General features: G+C 47.0%; 1 protein-coding gene across 5 annotated transcripts in view; it reads left to right on the top strand.

Moving 5' to 3' along the window:
• The window catches only part of CRTC1 (CREB regulated transcription coactivator 1), a 48602-nt gene that overhangs the window by 5537 nt on the left and 17168 nt on the right, over positions 1 to 25897 (top strand). For 4 of the 5 annotated variants that reach the window (XR_014616730.1, XM_084221237.1, XM_084221236.1 and 1 more), the window contains exons 2-9: positions 12471 to 12587; positions 16671 to 16808; positions 18206 to 18267; positions 19053 to 19147; positions 20718 to 20803; positions 21326 to 21369; positions 23030 to 23250; positions 25380 to 25513. Coding sequence is in view for 4 of the 5 variants with exons in the window: in XM_084221237.1 (XP_084077363.1) it covers positions 12471 to 12587; positions 16671 to 16808; positions 18206 to 18267; positions 19053 to 19147; positions 20718 to 20803; positions 21326 to 21369; positions 23030 to 23250; positions 25380 to 25513 (897 nt within the window). In the remaining variant the exon portion in view is untranslated. The remainder of the gene's footprint in view (positions 1 to 12470; positions 12588 to 16670; positions 16809 to 18205; positions 18268 to 19052; positions 19148 to 20717; positions 20804 to 21325; positions 21370 to 23029; positions 23251 to 25379; positions 25514 to 25897) is intronic. The other variant, XM_084221235.1, reaches the window with a different exon arrangement.

Genomic DNA, 25897 nt, shown 5'->3' with positions numbered 1-25897 from the left:
GTGTGAATTTTCTGTAAGAAATCCCTCCCTGTGAGGGTGGGGAGGCCCTGACAGGGGTCACTCACGTAAGTTGTGGATTTCCCATCCCTTGAAATGTCCAAGCCAGGGGCTTGCAGCAGCCTGGGATAGTGGAGGTGTCTCTGCCCGTGGCACATTGATGATTTTAAGGTCCTTCCAACCCAAACCAGTCTGGGATTCTGTGAAATTACCGAGGGGTATCGAGCACTTTCATTGTCATGGTAATCAAACAGTAATTTGGCAAAAACCAGACATCCTCTCAAAACTGATCAATAGGGATTTAACCAAAATGGATCAAAGGCTAAATATTTATCTGTGTTCTCCATTACCCATCTGTGATTGCAAAGGAACATTTTCTTGAGCAGTGGAAGGGCAGTTTGGGCCATGGCCCCGACAGCATCGATCCCTCCCTAAAGCTCTGTTCCACACTGGCATCGATATTTTTGTGCCTAATGCAGGATCTGAAACTCAAGCAGACTTCAAGGCACTTTCCAGCAAATATAAGGCTGTGTCTTGGACAAAAAAAAAGTAAAGGAAATCAGCTTTTCTGGGTTCAAACCATTCCTGGTTGTGCTGGCTGGAATTCTGCCCTGGTGTTTTTGTAGCTGTGCTGGAGGAGCTGAGGGGTCCCTGAGGCAGCAAATTCCAAATCAGGTGGGGTTTTTTGGGAACAGGGTTCATTTTGTGACAGTGACCGCCTGTGACCTCGCTGCTGCTTAATTTTTTTTTTTCTTTTGGTCTCAACTCCTCACATTTTGTGAAACAAATGTGGTCCCAAAGGCTGTGGTGCCCCATCCCTGGGACTGTGCGGGGTGGTGGGAATTGTCTCTGGATGGTCCTTAATGTCCCTTCCAAGCCAAACCATTCTGGAATTCTGTGAGCTCGAGGTGCCAGCTGGATGTGAGTCTGTGTTATCAGCATCTCTGGAGTTAATATTGAAAGTGTTGCTCTGATTTGTTGGAGATGATTTGCATTTTGCGGTGTTGGAAGTGGAATCCAGGAATGAGGATCTGTGAGGATCTCCAGCAGTGTTTGTGGAGCACTGAACAGCCCCTCTTGATCATTTTATGTTTTATGTTTTGGACTGATCTCCTTGGGACTTTATAATTTATAAAGTTGTAACCAAGAGTTGATAACAACCTTGTTTTGCAAATTATTTCTCAGGAATTGAAAATTCTTCCCCTCGTACCAGAACAATCCTTTGCCATCAAACAACACCACACACCCACAAAAATCAGCTCTTAAATAATGAAGTGGAGGAGGCTGAAGTGCTGCAGCTCGAGGCTGCAGCAAGAATTCCCCAGCCCAGGCTGAAAGTCTCTGCTTCACAGGCAGATTTTCTCCAAGTGTCTTTCCCCTCCTTTGCCTCCTCTCTCACTTTTCCTGATGATTGGGAAATCTCCTCTGTGCTGTCCCTGCTGAGCTGCTCGCTGGTGGTTTTACTCTGGTTACTTATCACTCCAGAGCAGTAAGGATGTGTTAACTGCACACTGCAGCTCTGTCAGATGAATTTTCAATTAATTTTGGTACCCAGCTATTACTATTTATGTGAATATTATTTTCCTTGGACGGCTGAGGTCTCGGAGGGGAGGGAATTGGAGCTGATATCCCCAAACATATGAATTTCCAGGCAGCTGGTGATAGCTCCCACCTCAGACTGAGGAGCAGTTGTTGGTGACAGGATGGGGCCTCTTCAGACCTGTTGGAGGAGCAGCTTGGGAAGCTGTGCAGGAGATTTTTCCAGCTCTGCTGCCTCAAAGTGGGATTTCAACATCTGTAAGCTGGATTAAAGGAATAAAAAACCTCCGTGGGAGAAGGGAAGGCAGGGATTGTTTCACACCCTGACTTCTCACTTTTTGATTCCTTGTAGATTGTATTCCTGGCAGCCAGAGGGATAGAGAATATCTGATTTAATATTTATTTAATATCTTAAATATTGCACAAGTTTCCAGCAGGCAGCTCAGATTCAAATGTCTGATTGACCTTCTCCTTGTAATTAGATTTGCCTCCGGTTCAGGGAGATGATTGTGCTGAATGAGCCTTTTGCATTCGAAGAATTTGGACTCTGATGATGCTTTGGATATTTTTGATACCTGAAGGGTTGGCTGATGCCGCATTTTCAAGCCACAAACAATTTTCTGTAGCTTTTGGCCACTCTGAGGGCAGAGTGAGGTGGCCCTGAACCCCAAAGAGAGCAAACATGCCCTGCTTGGCTCCTAATTTACGAAACTCGTAGGGTTACATAACTGAATTTTCATTCTTTAGCTAAAAATAAAAAATGGAACATAAAAGCTATTTTCATCTTACTTAATGAGGGCATCTCTGCTTTTATTTCAGCTTTTCTGAGGCATTTCAATAGAGGAATGGGGATGGTTGAGGAGCTTTTTATTGAAACTGGACGATTGTTTCTGGCCTTCTCCATCAGATCCCTGCTCAGAAGGAATATTTGCTTTAAGAAGGTCCCTTTTAACTCAGCCTGTTCTGTGAGAGGTTTATTTTTAGGTTGGTTTGCAGTAATTAGTGCTGTGTTGCACCTCAGCTGTGTGGGGTAGGGTTTGGGGTTGGTTTTTGGGGTTCCTTGCTGGATTTGCTTTGTCTCCTGCTCTCCACCAGTCACCCAAGTACCCAAAGTTTGATGATAACAAACCCAAAATGATCCTTGCCTCCCAATTCTCTGCACCATTCATTGTTACCTAATAACACTCACAAAAAAAAAAAAAAAAATAAACAAAATTTTGAGAGTGTCGAGCTCCATCTAAATATAACCAAAAAAGAATTCTATCCCTTCTGGATATCAAACAATAAACAACTCCTCTGCTTTCTGCTGAATTATCAGCAGCATCCACGGCTGCCTCTCGCTGCAAGGCTGGCAGGGAAGGAGGGTGCCACTCTGGGAGCTGCCAGGGGCTGGGGTTTGTTTTGCAGAGCTCTCAAATCAGGTTTGGTGCCTGTTGTAGCTTTGCTTGGCTCCCTGCCCGGCGATAGAGCACAACTCGGAAGAATAGTCACTATTTTAAGGCTCCAGTTTGCTGTATCCTGTTTTTGCTGCTCAGTTGTGACTGTGAAGTTTTAAACAGTAAACCTTTGTTCACCAGAAATAGCAAAGTGTTTTTAAACACCGAGTCACAGCCCTGTGCATTGAGTTTAATTCTTTATTATGATGGTTTTGTTTATTTCTTTAAGTCCTGCAAGGTGTGCTGCTAATGAGTCTTTGCCCTCGACCACCCAATGGTTCATATTAATTCATTTTGGGGAGAAAAAGGCAGTTTTTCTCCTTTTCACTATTCAGAGATCAGAAAAGAAATAAAACAGAAATAAAGAATAAAAAATAATCACAGCATTAAATGCTGTTCCCTCCTCTTTCTTTGGGTTCACAAGGAAAAAATATTTTTCTTGTGAAAAAGAATTATCTTTTTCTTGTAAAAATAAAATTATTTTTCAAAAAAAAGAAAAAAAAAAGGATTTTGGGGTTGTAAATAGTGTTGGGGTGTGAGATGTCTCCACTCTGACAGGAATTGGAGGAGGCAGCTGGGGCAGAGCTGAGAGCCTGGGTGATTTTTCCAGCCCCGTTTCCTCACGGTTTTACAGCCCAGGCGAGCTGGGGAGCTGCTTGCAGCTCCTGAAGGAGAATCTGATGGGGCCTTGGAATTTGGAGATGACTCATAAGAGGACAAAACAATCCAGTTAAGTGATTTGAGGTCTTAAATAATCTCTTCAACAGGAAGGTGAAGAAAACATGAACTCATGAGTAATAATTGGCTCTCTTGGAGTGCTAAAAGTGCAGAGCTGGGGCTTGGCCAGGGCTCAGCTGATTCCTGCTCTGCTGATCAATAACATCTCAGCTCTCATGAATGGAATTTATTGGGCTGGACTGTAATGCTCTTAGCAGAGGATTATTGGGATTGCAGTTCTCAGTTGGGATTTTTGGGGTGTCCTGTGCGTGGCCAGGAGTTGGGCTTGATCCTGATGGGTCCCTTTTAACTCAGCCTGTTCTGTGAGAAATTCATTTTAGCTTGATCCTGATGGCATCCCTTCTAACTCAGTGTAGTCTGCAATAAATTTATTTTTGGTTGATCCTAATGGGTCCTTTTCAACTCAAACTCCTCTGTGAGAAATTTCTTTTAGGCTGTTTTATAGTGTGCTGCATCTCAGCTGTGTGGGGTAGGGCTGTGCCTCTGCTTTTTGGGGTTGGTTTTTGGGGTTCCTTTCTGGGTTTGCTTTGTCTCCTGTTCTCCACAAGTTACCAAGTGCCCAAAGTTTGATGATAACAAAGCAGAAGGGATCCTTTCCTCTCAATTCTCTGCTTCCTGGCCTGCAAAAATGAATGGTTTTAGTCCCAAATCCAGAGGGTGGGAATGCCTTCCTCAGGTGATCACAGGCTGGAGAGAAGAACTCTCTCCATCACCTCCCTCTCCTCTGTCAGAGCACAGAATTTGCAGTTCTGCCTTAATTTCTGAGAGGTTTTTCAGCAGCTGCAGGGGCCTCCTGCAGGTGTTGCAGCCTTTGAGCCCTCAGGATTTTCCTGGGAAGCCACTGGAAGTGCAGGATTGAAGCAATGCTATCAGGTAACCTTAAAAATAATCACATTTACAAAGTCTCAAGTCAGCTGCCTCGCTGTGCCCTTCCCTGTGCCTGGCAGTTTTTATTACTCTCACAATAAAAACACCTTTTTCTGAATCCCAGTTTGTTTTTCCATGGAGCTCCTGTTTCATTCCAGGAGATGGAAGAGGAGGATTTTGCTTCCCCTCTGCTCTGTGCTGAGCTGGTGGGAGCTGGAACAATTCCAGGCAGCAGCACAACCCTTTGCTCCTGGTCCTTGGAGGTGTCACCTCCTGCTTTATTGTTAATTTTTGAAGTTTTGGAGAAAATTTGGGTGTTTCAGTGCATTGGGGGTGAAGATTAAAATCCCTGAAAATCAAGGCTGGCCTGAGGAAGGAGTTGCTTGGGAAGTGTCTCAGTGGCAGAAACAAAACTGCTGCTCTTTTGTGGCTGCTAAATTCCAAGATATTACAACAGCTTCCTTCCCTTCAAAAAAAAGAACCCAAAAAAGCAACAAAAATGCTTTTTTTTTGGCCTCTCCCTGCATTTTTGTTCTTCCTGGCTGCGTTTGCTTGGCCTGAGAGCTCTGTTTGTGTCCTGACACGGCGATGGGATAATGGAACAAATCCTTAAAAGTGACTGCAGTGACAGTTGTGCTGCTGGAGGAGTAAACAATGATGTAGCAGTTCCACGAGCTGGGGTCACATCCAGTTCATCCCATATGTCTGCAGTTTTTCGGGGTAATTTTCACTTCTTTTCTAGTAGACATTTGGCTTCCTGTTTTGGCTTTGCTTGTCCCATTCCCTGCAAAATCCATCTCTCCAGGACACCAGGATCCTTGGGAGCCCAGCAAGGATTGGCACAGGCAACAAGGGAAACTTTTGCTGGGCTTGTCCTCACTCCTGTGTCCAGAGCCAGCCTTCAAATCTTCACTTTCATGACGCTAAAAACACCCAGAAAATTCCAAACACCCCCCCCCCCTCAAGCTGTTGCAAAACATTTTGTTCCAAGCTGCTGCTGGAATCTCTGAGGTCCCCAGCGAGGCAGGCAGAGCAGCTGCTCTCACTGTGGATTATCCCTTTCCTCTCAACTTCAGCCTTCATTTCCTCTCCCCTCCTTCCTGGGAGGAACAGCTGCGCCTTTGGAGCCTCTGCTGCTCTTGGAGCAGGGCTGGAAACTGCAGGAAATCGGTGACTTTAGAAATCTGCCTCTTCCTGAGTGTGACAGCCCAGGCAGAGGGAGGCACGGGCTCCTCTGCTCTTTATCCTGACAAATGGGGCTGGGGAGAGCCGAGGAGCTGCCTCTGGATCCTGTTCCCTCTTCCTCGTGGCCATGAAATGCTGATTATTCCCCAAGCAGCCCCAGTTGAGTCCCAGATCCAGAGGGTGGGGATGCTTTCCTCAGGTGATCCTGGAGAGAAGAACTCACTGCAACCCTCTCCTCTGTCAGGGCACGGAATTTGCAGTTCTGCCTGAATTGGGAGAGGTCTCTCAGCAGCTGCAGGGGCTCCTTTGTGTTCACAGGGCACTGGTTGGGATTTCTGAGCCCCTTTTTTATCTCTCAGCTGACAGCAGCCTGCTCACCTCGCTGGGATTGCAGATATTTTTTATCTGCTGAGTCTCAAGCCCTTTCCTAGAGGATCAGGGTGTTTTAGCACAGAGTTTGAGCTGTGGTTTGCTGTTCTCACACCTTTTGCTTTCTCTGAGGTGCTCTGAAAGACAAATTCAAACATGTGGCTTTGCACCATGAGATTTATTTCCCTCATTTATCAGGGCATTGAAGATAAACTCCATTATTTACATACTACAGGTGCCTGCTGAAAATATTGCTGTTGTTAGATTTCATAATGTTAATTTTTAATTACATGGGAAATTAAAATAAAAAGCTAAACTTGCAAATCCATCTCTTCAGCCACATATTGAATATATGAGAACAGCATGGGTGAATTTATATCAGTAACATGTAACTAATAAAAATATTTGTAATTATTTGCAGTAAATTATCCAAAACATGATAAAATAATAAAACCAATCCGTATTCACCCAAGCTCTAAAAGCATTATAGAGATTAAAAAGTCCAAAAGTCTTCCAGCCTTCATTCCTCTCTTCTGGGAGCAGCAGGATATTTTATTTTAATTCATTTATCCTCATCCCCAGGTGGGCTCCAGAGGTGCTGGTGGCTGACTGGGAGCCTCTGAAATATTTGGAATATCTTCATTTATCCCCACATTTCCCTGGATTGCTCCACTCAAACTTGGAGTTGCTGATGTGAGAATGAAAGGTGCAGGGAAGGACTGAGGAATCCCAGAAGAGCCTTTCCAGAATTCCCTGCTGGGATTATTCCCATTTTCCATGAGGATCCCTGAGATGGGAACACTTTGGGATCTAAACTAAATAATAAAAATAAATAATAAAAAAACAAATCCTCTGCCCCTGAAACTTGTTCTGTGCTCAGAACTTTGTGTCTGCTCGTTGTTGATTTGAATTTTCAGCTTGGGAATGTGGAGAGGCACCAGCAGCTGCTGGAATTAAGAGAATGAACAGAAATTCCCTTTTCCTTGGTTATCCAAGATTTTCTCTTCTCCATTTGCGATTTTCCTCATTGCATTAGAGAAATGCCAGGCAGTTTTCAGGGAGGTTGGGTTCATAAACGAGCAGTTATTTGAATGTATTCATTTCAGCAATCATTTGAGTAGCAAGTGTTGAGTTTTTAATTCAAATTTTAGTGTGGATTTTGGACTGTCAACAGAAAAATGTTCCCTTGAGAAGCCAAAGTCTGGGTGTTTGGAGAGTTTTTGGCACCTTAAAGAACTTTTGAAATAATTAAAGGGTTAATGAGGTGATTTGTGCTCGTGGCAGCTTTGCCACTAAATCTAAACCCGAATCATTAAATCGCTGTTAAGGTCTCTTTCTTTTTAAGCTTTTATTTGCTTTTCTTATCAACACAGGGCCGTGAATGGGGAGGAATCTCCCTTTGAAGGCCCCGATCCCGCTGGGATGGCAGCGGGAGCTGCAGCTTTGTTTGACTTTCTGTTTAATTCCAGCTGCAGAGAGAAGCCAGAGCAGCACTCGGGGGAGCCTCTTGTTCTTCTGCTTCCTCACACCCAAAATCCTGACACCAATCCCCAATCCTGCAGCAGGGCTGGCTGCTCCAGGTGAAAACTCCTGGGGAATTTCACCCCTGGCCAAGCAAACTCAGCTTGGCACCAAGGGATTTCCCAATAATGCAGCCTCTAAAACTTTAATAAGCTTTAATAAAACTTTTCTAATTTTAATCTGAGCTGCTTTTTGCTGCTTATGAGGCTGGAGGTGCTAAAGAGGAAGGGTTTTTTTAAAGGGTAAAAAATGAAATTATAAGAAAGCACAGTGTGGAAACTGCAAGGCAGTGCAAAAGGTGTTATCACCAAATCTCTGCTTCCTGTAGTCATCAGATATCTGGGCTCTGATCAAACGGACACTCCACCCTTTCATTATCGTTCTGCCAGTCCACATTGCATCTGGTAAAAAAGGCATTTTAAGAAAAACCTTTACTGGGAATTTGGGTTGATTTACAGCACCAAAACTGCCCAACTGCCTAATAAGTTCTGCCCAGCAATTTGTGATTTACTCAGAATTTTTCAGGGAGAATTTCAATAACTTCAAGTATTGAATTCTTAATAAATGTTTCATTTAATTCCCATCTGCATATTAGAAAATCTGTAGGAAAACTGGATTTGTATTTAGGGTTTTGTTTCTCTCTTTATTTATTATTTTTTTAATTGTAGAACCTGAATCTATCCCTACAAACACAGCAAATGGTAACCCAAATGGAAAAATCGATGTATTTCATATAAATGTTCACATAAATTGTGATTTTTCATTATTACATTGGATTTTAAAGAAAAAAAATGAAGATTTAAAGTTAAGTGGAGTAAGAGAAAGGCTGGTGGAAGGAAAATTACAGATTCCATTTGGATCTGGCATTTGGGGAACATTTCTTCAGAACAAGAAAAGCGAGTAGAAATAAAGTGTTTTAACAAGCAAAAGCTGTTTCCTTACCAAAAGCTTCCCTGGGAAGGAGCTGGGATATTTAGCAATATTTTCAGCTGTCAGGGAGCTGCTCTTGGCCACACCAGAGAGAAATGGAAAAGCTGCAGTGTAGAATCACAAAGTTCTCGTGGTTCATGAAATGAATAAATCTGGTGAGCGCTCAGTAATTCCTTATCATCCTCCCCTGTCCAAATTCATCCAGAATCCAAATTGCACTAATTGAATCCAAGCCCAGGAGATAACCCTGGGGCTGCCCTGAGATTTGTTAACATTTCCAGAGTAATTGGAATTTTTCTGTTAAGAAAAGGCTTTTTCCTTTTTTGTTATTTCCTTTTAAAATCAAACCTCTCTCAAAACCTCATCCCCGGTTGTGCCATGTACCTGCTCCACCTCACAGGGTGGATGGAGAGGAAAATGAAATAATTTCATTTTAGTCACAGCATCTGTTTTGCTAAAGGGTGGAGAGGCCCTGGCACAGCCTGCCCAGAGAAATTGTGCATTTCCCATCCCTGGAAGTGTGCAAGGCCGGGCTGGAGCAGCCTGGCATCGTGCAAGGAGCGGGCTGGAATTAAATCATATTTAAGGTCCCTTCCCAAACTTTAATTCTGGATTTTGCTGCTGCTTCCCACTGTGCACTGAGGTATCTCAGAGAAATTTGCAGCTTTTTTTTTTTTTGCTGAGAAGGGAAAAACCAGAGCTGATTTCACTCCTGATTTCCTGCTGCAACGACAGCAAGCTCCTAAGATTCAAACCAACTTTTCTTCCAGCTAAAGAGCCGGAGCTGGGAGGCGCTCAGGACACAAATCCTGCTCTGCTTCCTCTTGATCTTCCCAGATTGCAAGTGGCAGTTGTTGATGGGCTCAATAACTGCAGAGTCTGGGGGCCACTCTCTCCTGAAAGGCAGGAGCTGAGCGGAGCAGCCAGGCCGGCTCTCCCCGCGGCGCTGATGGATGAGAGCGGGAGCAGCATCCCCCTCTCGTTTCTGGCACGCATCTCCAGCCCTGTTTATCCTCGCTGCAGCCAAGGCCCTGAGCAGCCCGGGCTCCCCAGCTCTTGGGTCACCTCATTTCCATGCAAGTGCAGCAGAAAGACAAATGCTCCTGACCTCCCTGTGCTGTGCTGCTTTGAGGTGGGAATATGCTGAGAAAAAACTCCAAATCCTAAAAAAACCACAAAGCCACCCCCTCCTCCCTGGGTGCCTTTTGGAGGTTCTTGAAAGGAAACCAACACCTGTTGAAATAGTTACTTCAATGTTTGGCCCAAATCCCAAACAAGGCTTTTTTATATTTTTTTTCTTTCGATTTTTTTTTTTTTTTTAAACAACAAAAACATATGCAGGGGCCAGGGAAAAAGCACAGCTAGTTCTGATATTGTGCTTTTTGTGCTCTGAGTTGGAGGGGCTGTGACTCATTAAGTGATACTAACACAGGGTTTCTCTCATTTCACGTCTTGCTTCAGGAATTGCGTGGCAAAATATTGCACAAGAAAAGCAAAGGGGCCTTTCCTGCTCCTCACATGGGACTTTTCCGAGCCATTTGATAGGGACAACTGGGAATATTTTATAAATCTTCAGCCTGAGGGGATTATCTGACTTTTTTTTTTTTAAGGAAAAAAAACCCTCAACCGCTTTGTAGGTGGTGCTGAGGTTTTGGGATCACCCTGGCAAAGGCTGGGCACGACCTTGGAGCTGTTTTCCCACCTCAGAGATCCTGGGGTTTTGTGCTCCATGGAGAAGTTTCCTCTCCAGAGTCAGCTCCTAAATCAGGGATTAGTTTGGTCCCTCAGCTCAGGCACAGAGGTTTTGATTGTCTGTGCAATTGGAAATTGCTGGCTTCTGAGGGAAATTCTGTGAATAAAAGGTCTTTGAGTTTTCTAGGAATTGTTTGAATGTCAGGAAAATGCGTGAGCTGTCCTCGGGGTGAGCTTGTACTCAGGGACTATTTTAACATCAGATTCCTCCCTGGGAGGGTGGGAGGCTCTGGAATGGAATTCCCAGAGCAGCTGGGGCTGCCCCTGCATCCCTGGCAGTGCCCAAGGCCGGGCTGGAGCAGCCTGGGATGGTGGGAGGTGTCCCTGCCGTGGCAGGGCTGGGATGAGATGATCCTTAAGGTCGCTTCCAACCCAGATCATTCTGGAGTTCTGTGATCCTCTGTGGGGAGTAAACAGGCTGGGCCTTTTCTCTGCATCCTGTCTGGGTGCTGGCAGTGTGCTGTGGGCACCTGGAGCACCCATGAGCACCCCTGAACATTCCTCAGCATCCCTGAACATGCCTGAACATGCCTAAGCATTCCTCAGCATCCCTGAGAACCCCTGAGCATCCCTGAACACCCCTGAGCATCCCTGAGCATCCCTGAGCATCCCTGCATACCCCTGAGCATCCCTAAGCTACCTTGAACATCCCTGAGCTCCCCTGAGCACCCCTGAGCTCCCCTGAGGATCCCTGAGCTCCCTTGAGCATCCCTGAGCTCCCTTTGAGCATCCCTGAGCACCCCTGAGCATCCCTGAGCCCCCCTGAGCACCCCTGAGCATCCTTGAGCACCCCTGAGCATCCCTGAGCATCCATGAGTACCCCTGAGCATCCCTGAGCATCCTTGAGCTACCCTGAGCATCGCTGAACACCCCTGAGCTCCCCCTGAGCATCCCTGAGCTCCCCTGAGCATCCCTGAGTACCCCTGAGCATCCCTGAACACCCCTGAGCTCCCTTGAGCACCCCTGAGCATCCCTGAGCTCCCCTGAGCATCCCTGAGCATCCCTGAGCACCCCTGAGCATCCTTGAGCACCCCTGAGCACCCCTGAGCTCCCCTGAACACCCCTGAGCATCCCTGAGCATCCCTGAGCACCCCTGAGCACCCCTGAGCATCCCTGAGCACCCCTGAGCACCCCTGAGCATCCCTGAGCACCCCTGAGCACCCCTGAGCACCCCTGAGCTCCCCTGAGCATCCCTGAGCACCCCTGAGCATCCCTGAGCTCCCCTGAGCATCGCTGAACACCCCTGAGCTCCCCCTGAGCACCCCTGAGCATCCCTGAGCATCCCTGAGCCCCCCTGAGCACCCCTGAGCATCCCTGAGCCCCCTGAGCATCCTTGAGCACCCCTGAGCATCCCTGAGCATCCATGAGTACCCCTGAGCATCCCTGAGCTCCGTTGAGCATCCCTGAGCACCCCTGAGCTCTCCTTAGCATCCCTGAGCATCCCTGAGCATCCCTGAGCATCCTTGAGCATCCCTGAACACCCTGAGCATCCCTGAGCACCCCTGAGCATCCCTGAACACCCCTGAGCATCCCTGAGCTCCCCTGAGCATCCCTGAGCATCCCTGAGCTCTCCTGAGCATCCCTGAGCACCCTGAGCACCCCTGAGCATCCCTGAGCACCCCTGAGCATCCGTGAGCATTCCTGAGCATCCCTGAGCACCCCTGAGCATCCCTGAGCATCCTTGAGCATCCCTGAACTCCCCTGAGCACCCCTGAACACCCTGAGCATCCCTGAGCATCCCACCTAAACATCCAGCACTGTCTCCAGCTCTGGGCAAACCCCTGGAATGTTTTCCTGGGTGATTCCTGGATCCAGTGCAGCTCTGCAGCCCATCCATGTGTACCTGTCCCACAAGGAATTCCTGGGGGTGGTTTGCTTATTCCTGGGCTCAAGGGGTTTTCTGTGAAAACCTCTCTGTCCTTTGTTTGAGAACCTGCCTCTGCCTTTTCCTTGGAAATCTCTCCCTGCCCTTTCTCCAGGGCTTTTCCTGCTGCAAGAAACTTGTGGAGAAGGTCGACCCTCCTTTGTAAAAGTTGGATTGATGCCTTTTAATGATTTCCATTCTCAGTGATCACAGTGTCAGCTTGTGCTGGTTCTAACAGTTGAAATTTTATTTTCCTCCTTCGTTTCTTTCAGCTACAGCTGCAGAAAACCCAATATTTGCAACTGGGGCAGAGTCGTGGCCAGTACTATGGGGGGTCATTGCCAAATGTGAATCAGATTGGGAACAGTGCCATGGATCTCCCCTTCCAGGTGAGTTCAGAAGCTTTTTCCTTGGATTTGTTGATGAATTCTGGCCTTGGATGCTGCTGTGTCCTCCCAGGCAGCTGCTGGTGCAGAAGTCAGCACCCTGGTTTGAAAACTTCTGGTGGGGTTGGGATGGGTGGGGATTTTTGGACGTTGATTGTGGTAGATTTTAGTTCTCCTGTCCCTGTTTGTGAGGCTTTGGGGTCAGGAATACTCTGAGAGATGCAATTCCTGATGAAATCTGGGAAGATGCTGTAAATTCAAAGCAAAATGGGTGGAAATAAAGATGATGTTGGGAGCTGGGGGGTGGAGGAATTGATGTGCATGTTCTGTGGGAGGAATCTTGGGAGAGGAGGAGAGCAGTGGGACACAAAGTGGTGTCAGAATAATCACTTCTTTTTGGGCTGGCTGGAAAGGAAATATAAAAATGTCCTGGCTGGGTTTTGTGACTCCAGGAATGATGCACCTTCAACAGAAAATCCAAGTTTCAGGTGGATATTTTGCTGTTTGAAGCATGTTTGGACAGAGGATGTTGTCCAAGGACAGGAATAGTTGCTGGATCCTTTGTGGACTCCTGATTTCCACGTTTAGTTGATTTAGAGAGCTCAAAAGAATGAACATTTCTGCATTGCTTTTCCTTTTTTGAGCAGTCAGAGTTACAGTTGAGCTCACGAGGATGTGGTGGGAAGGAAATTTTGCAGTTTGTGGTTTTCTGATGAAGGCTGCTTAATAAAGATGGAGAAACTCTTGCTGACCTCCTCTAACTGCTTCTTGAAATAGGTGCAGACAGCTGAATTTGGGCAGGTTAAAAGCTTGAATCTTGTGCAAGAGGAGAGGCAAAAGTGTATTTTAATCTTGAATTCTTTGGGGAATACAGAGCAGAGGTTTGTAGTGGATTCAAGTCCCCAGTGTTACTCCACAACTGCTGCTCTGTTCAAGCTTTTCTCTTCAGCTTTTTGGTAAGGAGGTTAAGAATTCCTTTTAAACAATAATATTTCAGTATTTCTGTGCTCAATGGCCATCACTGGTGGTTTTTACCTGGACTCTTTTAATCCTGACTGCTGAAAAGAGAATATTCAAAAATTTATGAATGACTGGAGGAGGAGACAGAAACAAGCTATCCTTAAACCCTGGGGTTTGCTATATTTTTTCACACACACACACTCTAAAAAAAAAAAAACAAAACAAACCCAAATTGATGTTGTTCCAGATAACAAATAGTGACAAGCAACAAAACAACCCCACGTGTTTGTAGCAGGGGGGAAAAACTTTCCAGGTTTTTCCAATCTGAAGCCGAAAACACGACTGCAAACGACTCTGGGATGGTGTGAAGGCAGAGCCTGGGTGGTTGTGCCTGCTGAGAGCGTTGGTGTCTGAGCATCTTCTGCTTCTTTGATTTGCAGCACAACGGAGCTCTGGCTGAAGCCTTTGGAGCAGTTCCTGTCTCTTTGGTAAACAAGTTTTTAGGTTTGTGCAAATACGTATTTAGGACTGGTCCCGTTAGCCCAGGTGGATACGTATTTCTGCACAGCTCTGCCCTGCACAGGAGTTATTTGGTTCACCCCCAGCTGCACAGGACTGCAGGGCTGCCACACAAATGCAGGTTTTGCCATGCATCCCAGTCTGGAACATGCAAATAATTCCTGTGCAGACTCCCTGGACTTGCTGTCATGTGGTTATTTCTGGTTTTTTGGGGGTTTCTTTGGTGCAGCCGGTGGATTATTCAGTCTTGGCCTGTGGTTTCAGCAATCTCTGAGCATGTGCACTCAGCCTGCATGTTTAAATCCATGGGGAAGGGCAGAATGAATTCCCAAATCCTGCTTGGCACCAGGAGGCACCAAAACATCGAGCAGCAGTAGGTACCACTCCTCCTTCCCCCTCATCCACCTCACCCGAGTTTATTTCCTGATCAATCCTAAAAGGACACTGAGCTTTTTCCTTCCTGTCTGTATTGAGCTGCTTTTCTCATGGTTTGGACCCTTGAATGTTTTCCAGGGCAGTGAAACCCTTTTAGTTCTTCATTTTCCCAAATACAATCAATGCTCAGATCTATTCATTATTTTTAATCATTTTTTTTTCCCCTAGAGTTAAATATCTCATGCCATGCAGAGATGGGGAGTTTTAATCCAGGCACATTATCCTGGTGTTTGGCCCTAAATAAATTTTCTAGGAAGGTTGCTGAGAGAAGCCAGACCTGTTGGAGGTGATATCCATTTCCTCAGGGGTTTTCTGTTTCCCTAAATTCAGGATTCTTTTGGGATCTTGGTTCCTGGAAATCCCAGGACCAGCACTGCCCCAAAATCCCTCTTTCTGTGAACTGGAGCCCCTTTTTGGGACACATTCTGTCTTTATTTGTGCCCCTGCTGCACTCAGATGAGATTTTTATTGTGTTTTTGAGAAGGAAATGGTGCCAATAAAAGGTAAAACCCTAAAAAATAGCTGTTTTTACATGAAACTTTTTGTCTTTATCATTTTATGCCTTGGCCTCCCTTTAAATTCCAGGTGAGCCCTGTGCTCAGGGCTGGCTGCTCCTTTTTTAGCAGCACTGTGCTGACACCACTGACATAGGAAATTGCTTTTCCTGTTGACCTTCCAAGCACGTATTTGCAAATTTTGCTGCCTTTTGGGCTGTAACAACAGAAAAAAGGAGGAGTTTGAGACCTTTTGTCACTTTGGAATGATGAATATTCCCACTTGTGTGTGGGGATTGTTGTTCAGTGCTTGCAGCAGAGATTAAAGCACGGTGTTTGAATTTCAAACCCTTAAAATTGAGATTCTAGTTGAGATTTCTCAGCCAAGTGAGGAAGTGAAGCACAAACCCCATGATCTGAAGTGCTGAGAGTCCTGTAAAAAGTCACTGTGCTCCTTTCTAGTCCCCTGTTGCCTTAAATATTCTGCTGCATATAAAATGTTGGCCCTGAAATGAGAAAATAAACACCACAGCCCCTCTGCAGCTCTGTTAACACAGCCTGTGTGTGCAGAGAGGGTGAGGAGCCCAATATTTGCTGAAGAGAAAAGGGTTTAAAATACTAGAAAGACTTTAAAAAGTTCATACAAACAAAGCCTTTCAAAAGAAATGCAAAGCTTTATAGAAATAATCTTTTCAACAGCCAAAGCTGACACTTGGAAAAAAAAAGAAAAGCAAAAAAGCAAAAGAAAAAAGGGATGAATGTGGAAGCCAGATGGTTTCATGGCTTGGCAGACAGGACAGTGCATTTGCCACGTGCAGCACCTGAATGGAGGAGGAAATTTTGGATTTCCAAACAGATGGTGTTGAGGGACTCAGCAAAGCTGTTCACATTGGCAGGGAGTGCAAGGCTGGGGAGGATTTTTCTCCCTGGAGACCCATAAATTGCTGCTGGAGTACGAGCAGAGATTGACCCCTCGGTACTTCCTCTGTCCCCCCGGTACACGCTGGGAAGGGCTGTGGAAAATGTGAAAGTTTTCCACTTTAGCCTGGGAATTCATCTTCCCTGTCCTTCCCCTGCCATCCTCCTGCTCTGAAATCATCTGCTCAGGATGTCAGTGAGATAAGAGTCCAGGTGGGACCATCCCACCTCGGGTCACTGAAGGAGCTGAAAATCACTTCAAACCCATCCGACAGAGGAGGAAGGAAACTGCTTTTCTTTCTCTTTTCATTCTCTCAGTGTCCCCTTAAAATAAATCTGCTGCAAGGAGGGGTGAGAGGCAGCCCTGAGAGCAGGCAGCGTGTCCTGGGGAATGCTGAGCTCAGCGTGCGGCTCCTCCTGCATCTCCCGCCCCGGCTGGGGCTCTGGATGTCGGCATGTTCCTCCCGTGCACCCTGCATGCTGCACCAAGGGCATGTGGACAGCGCCCGGCAGCTCCTGCCACGCTCAGCCCCGGGGCTTCAGGGCTGCCAGGCTGCCAGGGCAGTGCTGGGCCAGGCCAGGCCGCTCCAGCATGGCCCCTTCCGGAGGAGGCAGCTTTCCCAAAAAGCTGTCGGAGGAAAAGCGACACCACGGCGCGCGCGTCTCCTTCGGAGTCCGATTGCTCGGAGCACAGGAGGAGCAGGAGGCTCTGGGCAGGCTGGGGCCCTTTCCCCGTGGGTAATGGCTGTGTCTCCCCCAGACCCCGTTCCAGTCGTCAGCCCTGGACACCAGCAGGACCACGCGGCACCACGGGCTGGTGGACAGAGTGTACCGGGACCGGAACCGCCTGGGCTCACCCCACCGCCGCCCGCTCTCCGTGGACAAGCACGGCCGGCAGATATCCTTGGGAGCAGGGCTGCCCCACATCCAGCACCCAGCACCCAGCACCCAGCACCCAGCACCCCTCCTGTGTGCTCCTCTGAGGCTGCCCCAGCACCCAGCACCCAGCACCCAGCACCCCTCCTGTGCCCTCCCCTGTGGGTGCCCCAGCACCCAGCACCCAGCACCCAGCACCCAGCACCCCTCCTGTGTGCTCCCCTGAGGCTGCCCCAGCACCCAGCACCCAGCACCCCTTCTGCTCCCTCCCCTGAGGCTGCCCCAGCACCCAGCACCGCTTCTGTGCCCTCCCCTGAGGATGCCACACCACCCATCCCTTCTGCTCTCTCTCCTGTGGGTGCCCCAGCACCCATCCCTTGTGCTGTCCCCTGTGAGTGCCACACCACCCATCCCTTCTGCTCCCTCCCCTGAGGCTGCCACACCACCCATCCCTTGTGCTGTCCCCTGTGGGTGCCACACCACCCATCCCTTCTTCTCCCTCCCCTGTGGGTGCCACACCACCCATCTCTTGTGCTCCCTCCCTCCCCAGCAGTGGAGTCACTCCCCAGCTCCGTGTCTCTGCTTTTCCCAAAGATCATTTTGGGAGTTCCCCTTCCTCAGCCCTCGGTGGGGATGATGATGCACCTGGAGCTGAGGGATGCCTGGATGGACTGGGACACCCAGCAGGGCTTCACTCAGGGCAGAGGTGCCCTGGGGATTTGGGGCTGTGTCTGGGTTGGGTGAGGCTTTTGGCTCTGTGCCAGGGCATGCCCAGTGGTAAACTGGTTTTAGTGGATGGATCAGTGGATCAGGAATTGGCTGGATGGATCTCTCCAAAGGGTTCTGGTCAACAGCTCAGTGTCCAAGTGGGCACCAGGGACAAGTGGCGTCCTCAGAGCTGCTTTGGGGACATTTAAGGGTGACATGGACACATGTGGGATTGGGTGCATCCTCACTGCCACCTCTGGGTGCTCTCATTCCAACCCAAAGCATTCCAGGATTCCCTGAAAGGTCGGGGCTGTCCTGGGGAAATGGAGTTTCCCTTCAGAGCTGAGCAAAGCCAGCCCAGGGTTGTCCTTGGCAGCTCCTGGTGCGTTTCAGTGCAGGTTGATTCATCCTGTTGGCATTTGGGGATGGGCTGAGCATTTCTGACAGTTTGAAATCAGCTGGCAGGGATGGGGCTGGAGGGGATGTGGGACAGGAGGGTGGAGGCACCAGGAGTTAAATCCATGGAAAAGGAGGAAGGATTTGTACTGCTCAAACATCCCAACAATCCAAATAACACTTTGGGCTGAGATCCTTTTCCAGTTGCCCATAGAGAATCTGGGAGTTTAGAGGTTCTGACAGGATAATTGGAGTTATTCTTGGGAAAAGATTTCCTGCTGGAGTGCAAGTGTTGCTGCCTTGACCCTGGCCCACGTGGACAGCTGCCCCTATGGCACCGTGTACCTGTCACCGCCCTCGGACACCAGCTGGAGGAGGTGGGTGCCACCACCCTGGGGCTTTGGGTGCCCTCTGACCCTGCAGCACTTGGGATTGTGCCTTTAGAAATTCACAAACTCAGTTTTAGTGCTCGTTTTAGATGAGTTTTAACTCACTGAGCTTTAACCCAGTGCTCGTTTTAGATGAGCTTTAAAATTGAGGTGTCTGCAAGTGATACTTTAATTTAATGGTTCCTTTTTAAAGGTTAATCTTTAAAGTTTCATCTTTAAAAAATCTTTTAAAATCCAGATGTTCCCAGGCATTTCTCTGGGTGCAGAAACTGGGCTGGGAATGTTCCAGTGGGAAGGAACACAGAGTTACACTTAGAGGTGGCCACACTCAAAGTTCATCCTGAGATGTGTTGGCCACGAAAATTCCCATCTCCACAACATCCTGAACCATTCCTTTCCCTCCTCCTAACCAGGAATGTTTGTTTTAACCACCACAATAACCAAAGTATGGCTAAACAGCTTAAAATGGCTTTATTTGATCATCTTTAATCTGAACAAAGCAGATAAAACTCTGTTCTAACAAGGGCAACCAATTTATCCTGTTTCCCTCTCAATCTCATTATTGAAACAATTGCTCTTCAAACTTGAACTAATTTCTTCTGCAAATTGATTGTTTCACAAGGAAATTCTGCCTGGTTTCTGCCACATTGAGATTTTTGGGTTTTAATGCACAATATTGAGGTTTTACTGAGTTGTTGCTTTTATCTGAGAGGAAAATTCTTTTATTTAGTGAAGCTGACAATAAAATTATTGTGGGTTTTGCTTTCTCTCAGGACAAATTCTGATTCTGCCTTGCACCAGAGCACCATGACTCCAGCTCAGCAGGAATCCTTTTCAGGAGGGTCACAGGACATGCAGCAGAAAAGAGGTGAGCAGAAACAAAAAAAAAAGATAAAAAGATTTCTAATAATGGAATCCCCCAGATTGGGCTCTGTGTGTTTGTAAAATTCAGGAGTGTGACGCTTCCTGTTACAGCAGTTGGATCACATTCACCTTTCTGGCTGCTGAAATCCAGGAAAAAATGACACAAAACAAAGGGAGAACTTTTTCCTGAGCCCCAAATTTTGTCATTCCTGCCCTGGGGAGGATCCTCTGGGCTGGGAGGGCTCTGGAGGAGCTCCTGGAGCAGAGTGGAATTCCCAGAGTTTCAGTAGGGACCTGCAGGGAAGGAGCAGAAGCTGCACCCCGAGGAGCATCCCCAGGGAGAGGCAGATCCCAGAGGATCCCAGAGCAATTCCAGGCTGGGGAGAGGAAAGTTCCAGAGGATCCCAGAGCAATTCCAGGCTGGGGAGGGGAAAATTCCAGAGGATCCCAGAGCAGTTCCAGGCTGGGGAGAGGAAAGTTCCAAAGGATCCCAGAACAATTCCAGGCTGGAGGAGAGGCAGATTCCAGAGGATCCCAGAGCAGTTCCAGGCTGAGGAGAGGCAGATTCCAGAGGGTCCCAGAGCAATTCCAGGCTGGGGAGGAGAGGCAGATCCCAGAGGATCTCAGAGCAATTCCAGGCTGGGGAAAGGAAAATTCCAGAGGATCCCAGAGCAATTCCAGGCTGGGGAGGGAGGCAGATTCCAGAGGATCCCAGAGCAATTCCAGGCTGGGGAGAGGAAAATTCCAAAGGATCCCAGAGGAATTCCAGGCTGAGGAGAGGCAGATTTCAGAGAATTCCAGGCTGGGGAGAGGAAAATTCCAGAGGATCCCAGAGCAATTCCAGGCTGGGGAAGAGGAAAGTTCCAGAGGATCCCAGAACAATTCCAGGCTGGGGAGGAGAGGCAGATTCCAGAGGATCCCAGAGCAATTCCCGAGGATCCCAGACCAATTCCAGGCTGGGGAGGAGAGGCAGATTCCAGAGGATCCCAGAACAATTCCAGAGGATCCCAGAACAATTCCCGAGGATCCCAGAGCAGTTCCAGAGGATCCCAGAACAATTCCCGAGGATCCCAGAACAATTCCCGAGGATCCCGGAGCAGTTCCAGAGGATCCCAGAACAATTCCAGGCTGAGGAGGGAGGCAGATTCCAAAGGATCCCAGAGCAATTCCCGAGGATCCCAGAACAATTCCCGAGGATCCCAGAGCAGTTCCAGAGGATCCCAGAGCAGTTCCAGGCTGGAGCAGCTCCGGCACCCTCAGCTCTGGTGCCCTCTGCTGGGCCCTGTTCCTGCTCCAGCTCGGGAAATCCGGGAATTGCTGATCCTGAAGGGCTTCAACAGCCTTCAAACCCCTGATCCCAAAGAAAACTCCTCAGCTGAACCCTTCAGCAAACACCTCCAAACACCTCCTGGAAAGTTCCAGCAATCAAATAAATTCTCAGCAATTTTTTATTGTTTCATCCTCCTCGAATATTTCAACTTTATGAGATTTTCCCAAAGGTTAAACTTCCAAGTGAGAAGCTCAATATTATTGATTATTAATGATTCCTTTTATTTATTTATTTATTTTTTTAGTTTTATTGCTGACTGTCCCTGGAATGGAAGAAACAACCTCTGATGCAGACAAAACCCTCTCAAAGCAAGGCTGGGACACTAAAAAGGTGGGAATTGCACCTTTGAAAGAGGAGAAATTTTATTTTCTGAACATATTTAGATAAAGGAGTGCTTTAGTCACTGTCAATATTAATAAACTACTTGAGATTGGAGATGAAATGCTGTGTGTAAAAACAAATAATAACCATTAGAGCAGAAAGAGCATTTTATGTGGGTGGGAATGCACAGGCTTGGTGATATGAGGAGAAACTCTCAAAATTTCAGATTTCTTAGACCAATAAAGCAAAAAAAACCCCATCAATATCTTCTAAGAGCTCCCAGATCTTACCCAGAAATGATTCAATTGAATTTATAAATTGAAATATTGCATAGGCTTGGTTATATGAGGAGAAAATCTCAAAATTTCAGATTTCTTAGACCAATAAAGCAAAAAAACCCAATCAATATCTTCTAAGAGCTCCCAGATCTTACCCAGAAATGATTCAATTGAATTTATAAATTGAAATATTTCTGAGGCAATACCCTCCAGCAGCATTTTTGCCTTCAAATCTCTCTCCCTTCTATTTCAGACTGGGTCATCGAGACCTAAATCCTGTGAAGTTCCAGGAATCAAGTAAGTTCTCAGCAATTTTTGGTTTTAAAAGCACTGAGATCTTTAGGAAGAATTGTGGATGGAATATCCTATTGCTTTGGAATTTTCTGGGAAGGTTCTAGGTACAAAACAAGACAAGGTCAGAAATCCTAAAAATATCTTCTTTATGGAATTTCTTGTTAAAGAGATTTTTAAAAGCTCAAAAAATCTTCTTAATTGTTAAATGCTTTTTAAAAACCTCCAAAAAATCTTATTAAATCTTAAAATACATTTAAAAATCTTATTAACACATTGAATTCTTTTTAAATCTTAAAATACATTTTAAAAAGCTCAAAAATATCTGCTTTATGGAATTCCTTTTTAAATACATTTTAAAAAGCTTAGAAATATCTTCTTTGTGGAATTCCTCGTTAAATAAATTTTTAAAAGCTTAAAAAAAACTAGTTTATGAGATTTTCTTGTTAAATATATTTGAAAAAGATGAAAAATAACTTCCTAATGAAATATTCTTGTTAAATACATTTTAAACACCTCAAAAAAAATCTTAATAAAATTTTCTCATTAAATACATTTCAAAAATCTCAGGAAAACCTTAATAAAATTTTCATGTTAAATACATTTTTAAAATCTCGAAAAAATTTTAATAAAATGTTCTTGTTTAATACAATTTAAAAACTTATAAATCTTCTTTATGAAATCTTCTTGTTAAATACATTTTTAAAAACTCAAAAAAAATCTTAATAACATTTTCTTGTGAAATAAATTTCAAAAAGCTCAAAAAATCGTAATGAAATAAATTTGAGAAAGCTCAAAAAAATTAATAACATTTTCTTGTTAAATACATTTTTAAACACCTCAAAAAAATTAATAAAATTTTCTTGTTAAATACTTTTTAAAAATCTTGAAGAACCTTAATGACATTTTCTCGTTAGATACATTTCAAAAACTCAAAATAATCTTCTTTATGAAATCTTCTTGTTAAATACATTTTTAAAAATCTTTAAAAACCCTTAATAGCATTTTCTTGGTAGATACATTTTAAAAATCTAAAAAAAAAATCTTAATAAATTTTTTTTGTTAAATACTTTTTAAAAATCTCGAAAAAAACCTTAATAACATTTTCTTGTTAGATGCATTTCAAAAACTCAAAATAATCTTATTTATGAAATATTCTTGTTAAATACATTTTTAAAAATCTTTAAAAAACCTTAATAACATTTTCTTGTTAGATACATTTTAAAAATCCAAAAAAGAAAAATCTTAATAAAATTTTCTTGTTAAATAAATTTTAAAAATCTCAAAAAAAACCTTAATAACATTTTCTTGTTAGATACATTTCAAAAACTCAAAATAATCTTATTTATGAAATATTCTTGTTAAATAAATTTTGAAATCTCAAATAAAACCTTAATAACATTTTCTTGTTAGATACATTTTAAAAATCCAAAAAAGAAAAATCTTAATAAAATTTTCTTGTTAGATGCATTGTAAAAAGTCTAAAAAAAAATCTTAATAATTTTTTTTTGTTAAATGTATTTTAAAAATCTCAAAAAATCGTAATGAAATAAATTTTAAAACGCTCCAAAAAATCTTAATAAAATTTCTTGAGAACTAAATTTTAAAAGGCTCTATCCAGACTGAACTCTCAATTAATTTGGTTTTTTTTTTCTCTTGGATGCAGCATCTTCCCCTCAGCCGAGCAGGAGAACACTACGGCGCTGATCCCTGGCACGCACAACACGGGCGGCTCGCTGCCAGACCTGACCAACATCCACTTCCCCTCGCCCCTGCCCACGCCCCTGGACCCCGAGGAATCCTCCTTCCCCGCCCTGAGCAGCTCCAGCAGCACCGGCAACCTGGCTGCCAACCTGACCCACCTGGGCATCAGCACTGCCAGCCAGGGTGAGCCAGGCCTGCGTGCGCAGGGACACGGGATGGGCGTTACCCCGGGGCACCTGGGCACCTGCCGGGGCACCTGGGCACCTGTATGGGCACCTGTGTGGGCACCTGCATGGGCACTTGTGTGAGCATCTGCCCGGGCACCTGGGCACCTGCCGGGGCACCTGGGCACCTGTGTGGGGACCTGTATGGGCACCTGTATGGGCACCTGCATTGGCACTTGTGTGAGCACCTGCCTGGGCACCTGCATGGGTACCTGCCTGGGCACCTGCATGGGCACCTGCATGGGTACCTGCATGGGTACCTGCATGGGTACCTGCATGGGCACCTGCGTGGGCACCTGCCTGCCTGTGCCCCTTCTCCTGCTGCCTCCTTGGCACCTGCCTGGCAGCCCTGAGCCTGTGCCAGGTGCCCGGGAGCTGCGGGCTCCTGGGAGTTGCTGCTCATCACTCTGGCTTGGCCTCAGCTCCTTCCCTCGCTTCCTCTGGGGTGAAGCAGAAAAAGGGGAGGTTTCACCCCAGGGGACCTGGGCACCTGCCTGGGCACCTGCCCGGGCACCTGTGTGAGCACCTGCCTGGGCACCTGCCTGCCTGAGCCCCTTCTCCTGCTGCCTCCTTGGCATTCTGGCCTTCCTGGCAGCCCTGAGCCTGTGCCAGGTGCCCGGGAGCTGCAGGCTCCTGTGAGTTGCTGCCCACGCTGGCTTGGCCTCGGCTCCTTCCCTCGCTTCCTCTGGGGTGAAGCAGAAAAAGGGGAGGTTTCTAAAAGAGAGGAGGTTTCTAAAAGAGGGGAGGTTTCTAAAAGAGGGGAGGTTTCTAAAAGAGGGGAGGTTTCTAAAACAGGGGAGGTTTCTAAACTCCCAGATTCTTGGCTTGATCTGAACAAAATGACAATATTGGGGTTGTTTATCCTCGCCCCCGTGCCGGGTTTGGCTCCTGGGAGTGCGGTGGACGTTTCCTGCCTTGCTGTGCCATTAAAAATGGGGCTCTTCCTGCAGAACCAGTTTTGCTTCTGCTTTTTCCATTAAAGAGCTGTTTGCTTTTACAGTACCTCAAGTGCCCTCTGATAAGGCTGGCTCCAGGATCTGTTATCTCACTCCCAGAGCCTGAGCCCACACAAACAGAGCAGAACCTGCTTTTCCTGGGCTGCCCGAGTGCAGGTGTGCGAGCGCGCTGCCTGCGGAGCCTGGAACTGCTGAGGCTGCTCTGCCTCTTCCAATTCCTCATCCTGGCCTCCAGCCCGACCAACCGTGCCTGGGCTTGAGCCAGGACAACCCACAGGGCTCTTCCTCTCATCCTGATGCTCTTCAACCTGACAAAATTAATTACAAATCACCTAACGAGCTCCCGCGCCATCGGCCCAGCGCCTCCGGTGCTGCCCGCTCAGGCCGCTCTTTTCTCCTGCTTTAGGGAATTCCTTTGGGTGCAGAGCTCAGCAGGGCCCTGCTGTGTCCCTGATGTGTCCCTGTTGTGTCCCTGCTGTGTCCCTCCTGTGTCCCTGCTGTGTCCCTGCCGTGTCCCTGCCATGTCCCTATCGTGTCCCTGCCATGTCCCTGCCGTGTCCCTGCCATGTCCCTATCGTGTCCCTGCCATGTCCCTGCCGTGTCCCTGCCATGTCCCTATCGTGTCCCTGCCATGTCCCTGCCATGTCCCTATCATGTCCTTGCCGTGTCTCTGCCGTGTCCCTGCCGTGTCCCTGCCATGTCCCTGCCGTGTCCCTGCTGTGTCCCTGCCGTGTCCCTGCAGTGTCCCTCCTGTGTCTCTGCCGTGTCCCTGCCATATCCCTATCATGTCCCTGCCCTGTCCCTATCATGTCCCTGCCGTGTCCCTGCCATGTCCCTATCATGTCCCTGCCATGTCCCTGCCGTGTCCCTGCCGTGTCCCTGCCGTGTCCCTGCCATGTCCCTGCCATGTCCCTGCCCCGTCCCTGCCCTGTCCCTGCCAGGTCTCTGCCGTGTCCCTCCTGTGTCCCTATCGTGTCCCTGCCATGTCCCTGCCATGTCCCTGCCGTGTCCCTATCGTGTCCCTGCCGTGTCCCTGCCGTGTCCCTGCCGTGTCCCTGCCGTGTCCCTGCCATGTCTCTGCCGTGTCCCCGCCGTGTCCCCGCCGTGCTGAGGGGTTTGTTGTTCCCAGCAGGAATGACGACGACGCCGGCCCCGTCCCAGCACCGCCAGCGCAGCGTCAGCCCCCTGTCCTTGGGCGCGGACTCGCGGCGACCTCAGTCCCAGCAAATGTCCCCCACGCTGTCCCCACTGTCACCCATCACTCAGGTAGGAGCTCGGGGGCAATCCAGCCTTCCCAGTCACTGCTTCATTGGTTTCATCTGCTTCATCAAAGAGCCACTGGGATATGGGGAAGGAGTTCCTGCCTGGGAGGGTGGGGGGAATGGCTGCTCCATCCCTGGTGTGCCCAAGGCCAGGCTGGACTGGGCTTGGAGCAGCCTGGGATAGTCACAAGTGTCCCTGCCCATGGGACAAGATGAGCTTTAAGGTCCTTTCCAGGCCAAACCATGATTCCATGAACTTCATCTCTTGTTCTGTAATTTCCTCCTTTAAAGGTGTTCCTTAATTGAGAGCCTTAAAACAGGAGAGTTTTCTAGAGGGGATAGATTTTACTTCTCTTTTCTAGAGCTGTGATAAAAACCATTTCTTACA

Source organism: Fringilla coelebs (genome assembly GCF_963513975.1).
Source record: "Fringilla coelebs genome assembly, chromosome: 24".
NCBI lineage: Eukaryota > Metazoa > Chordata > Aves > Passeriformes > Fringillidae > Fringilla > Fringilla coelebs.
This window is presented reverse-complemented; position numbering and strand designations above follow the sequence as displayed.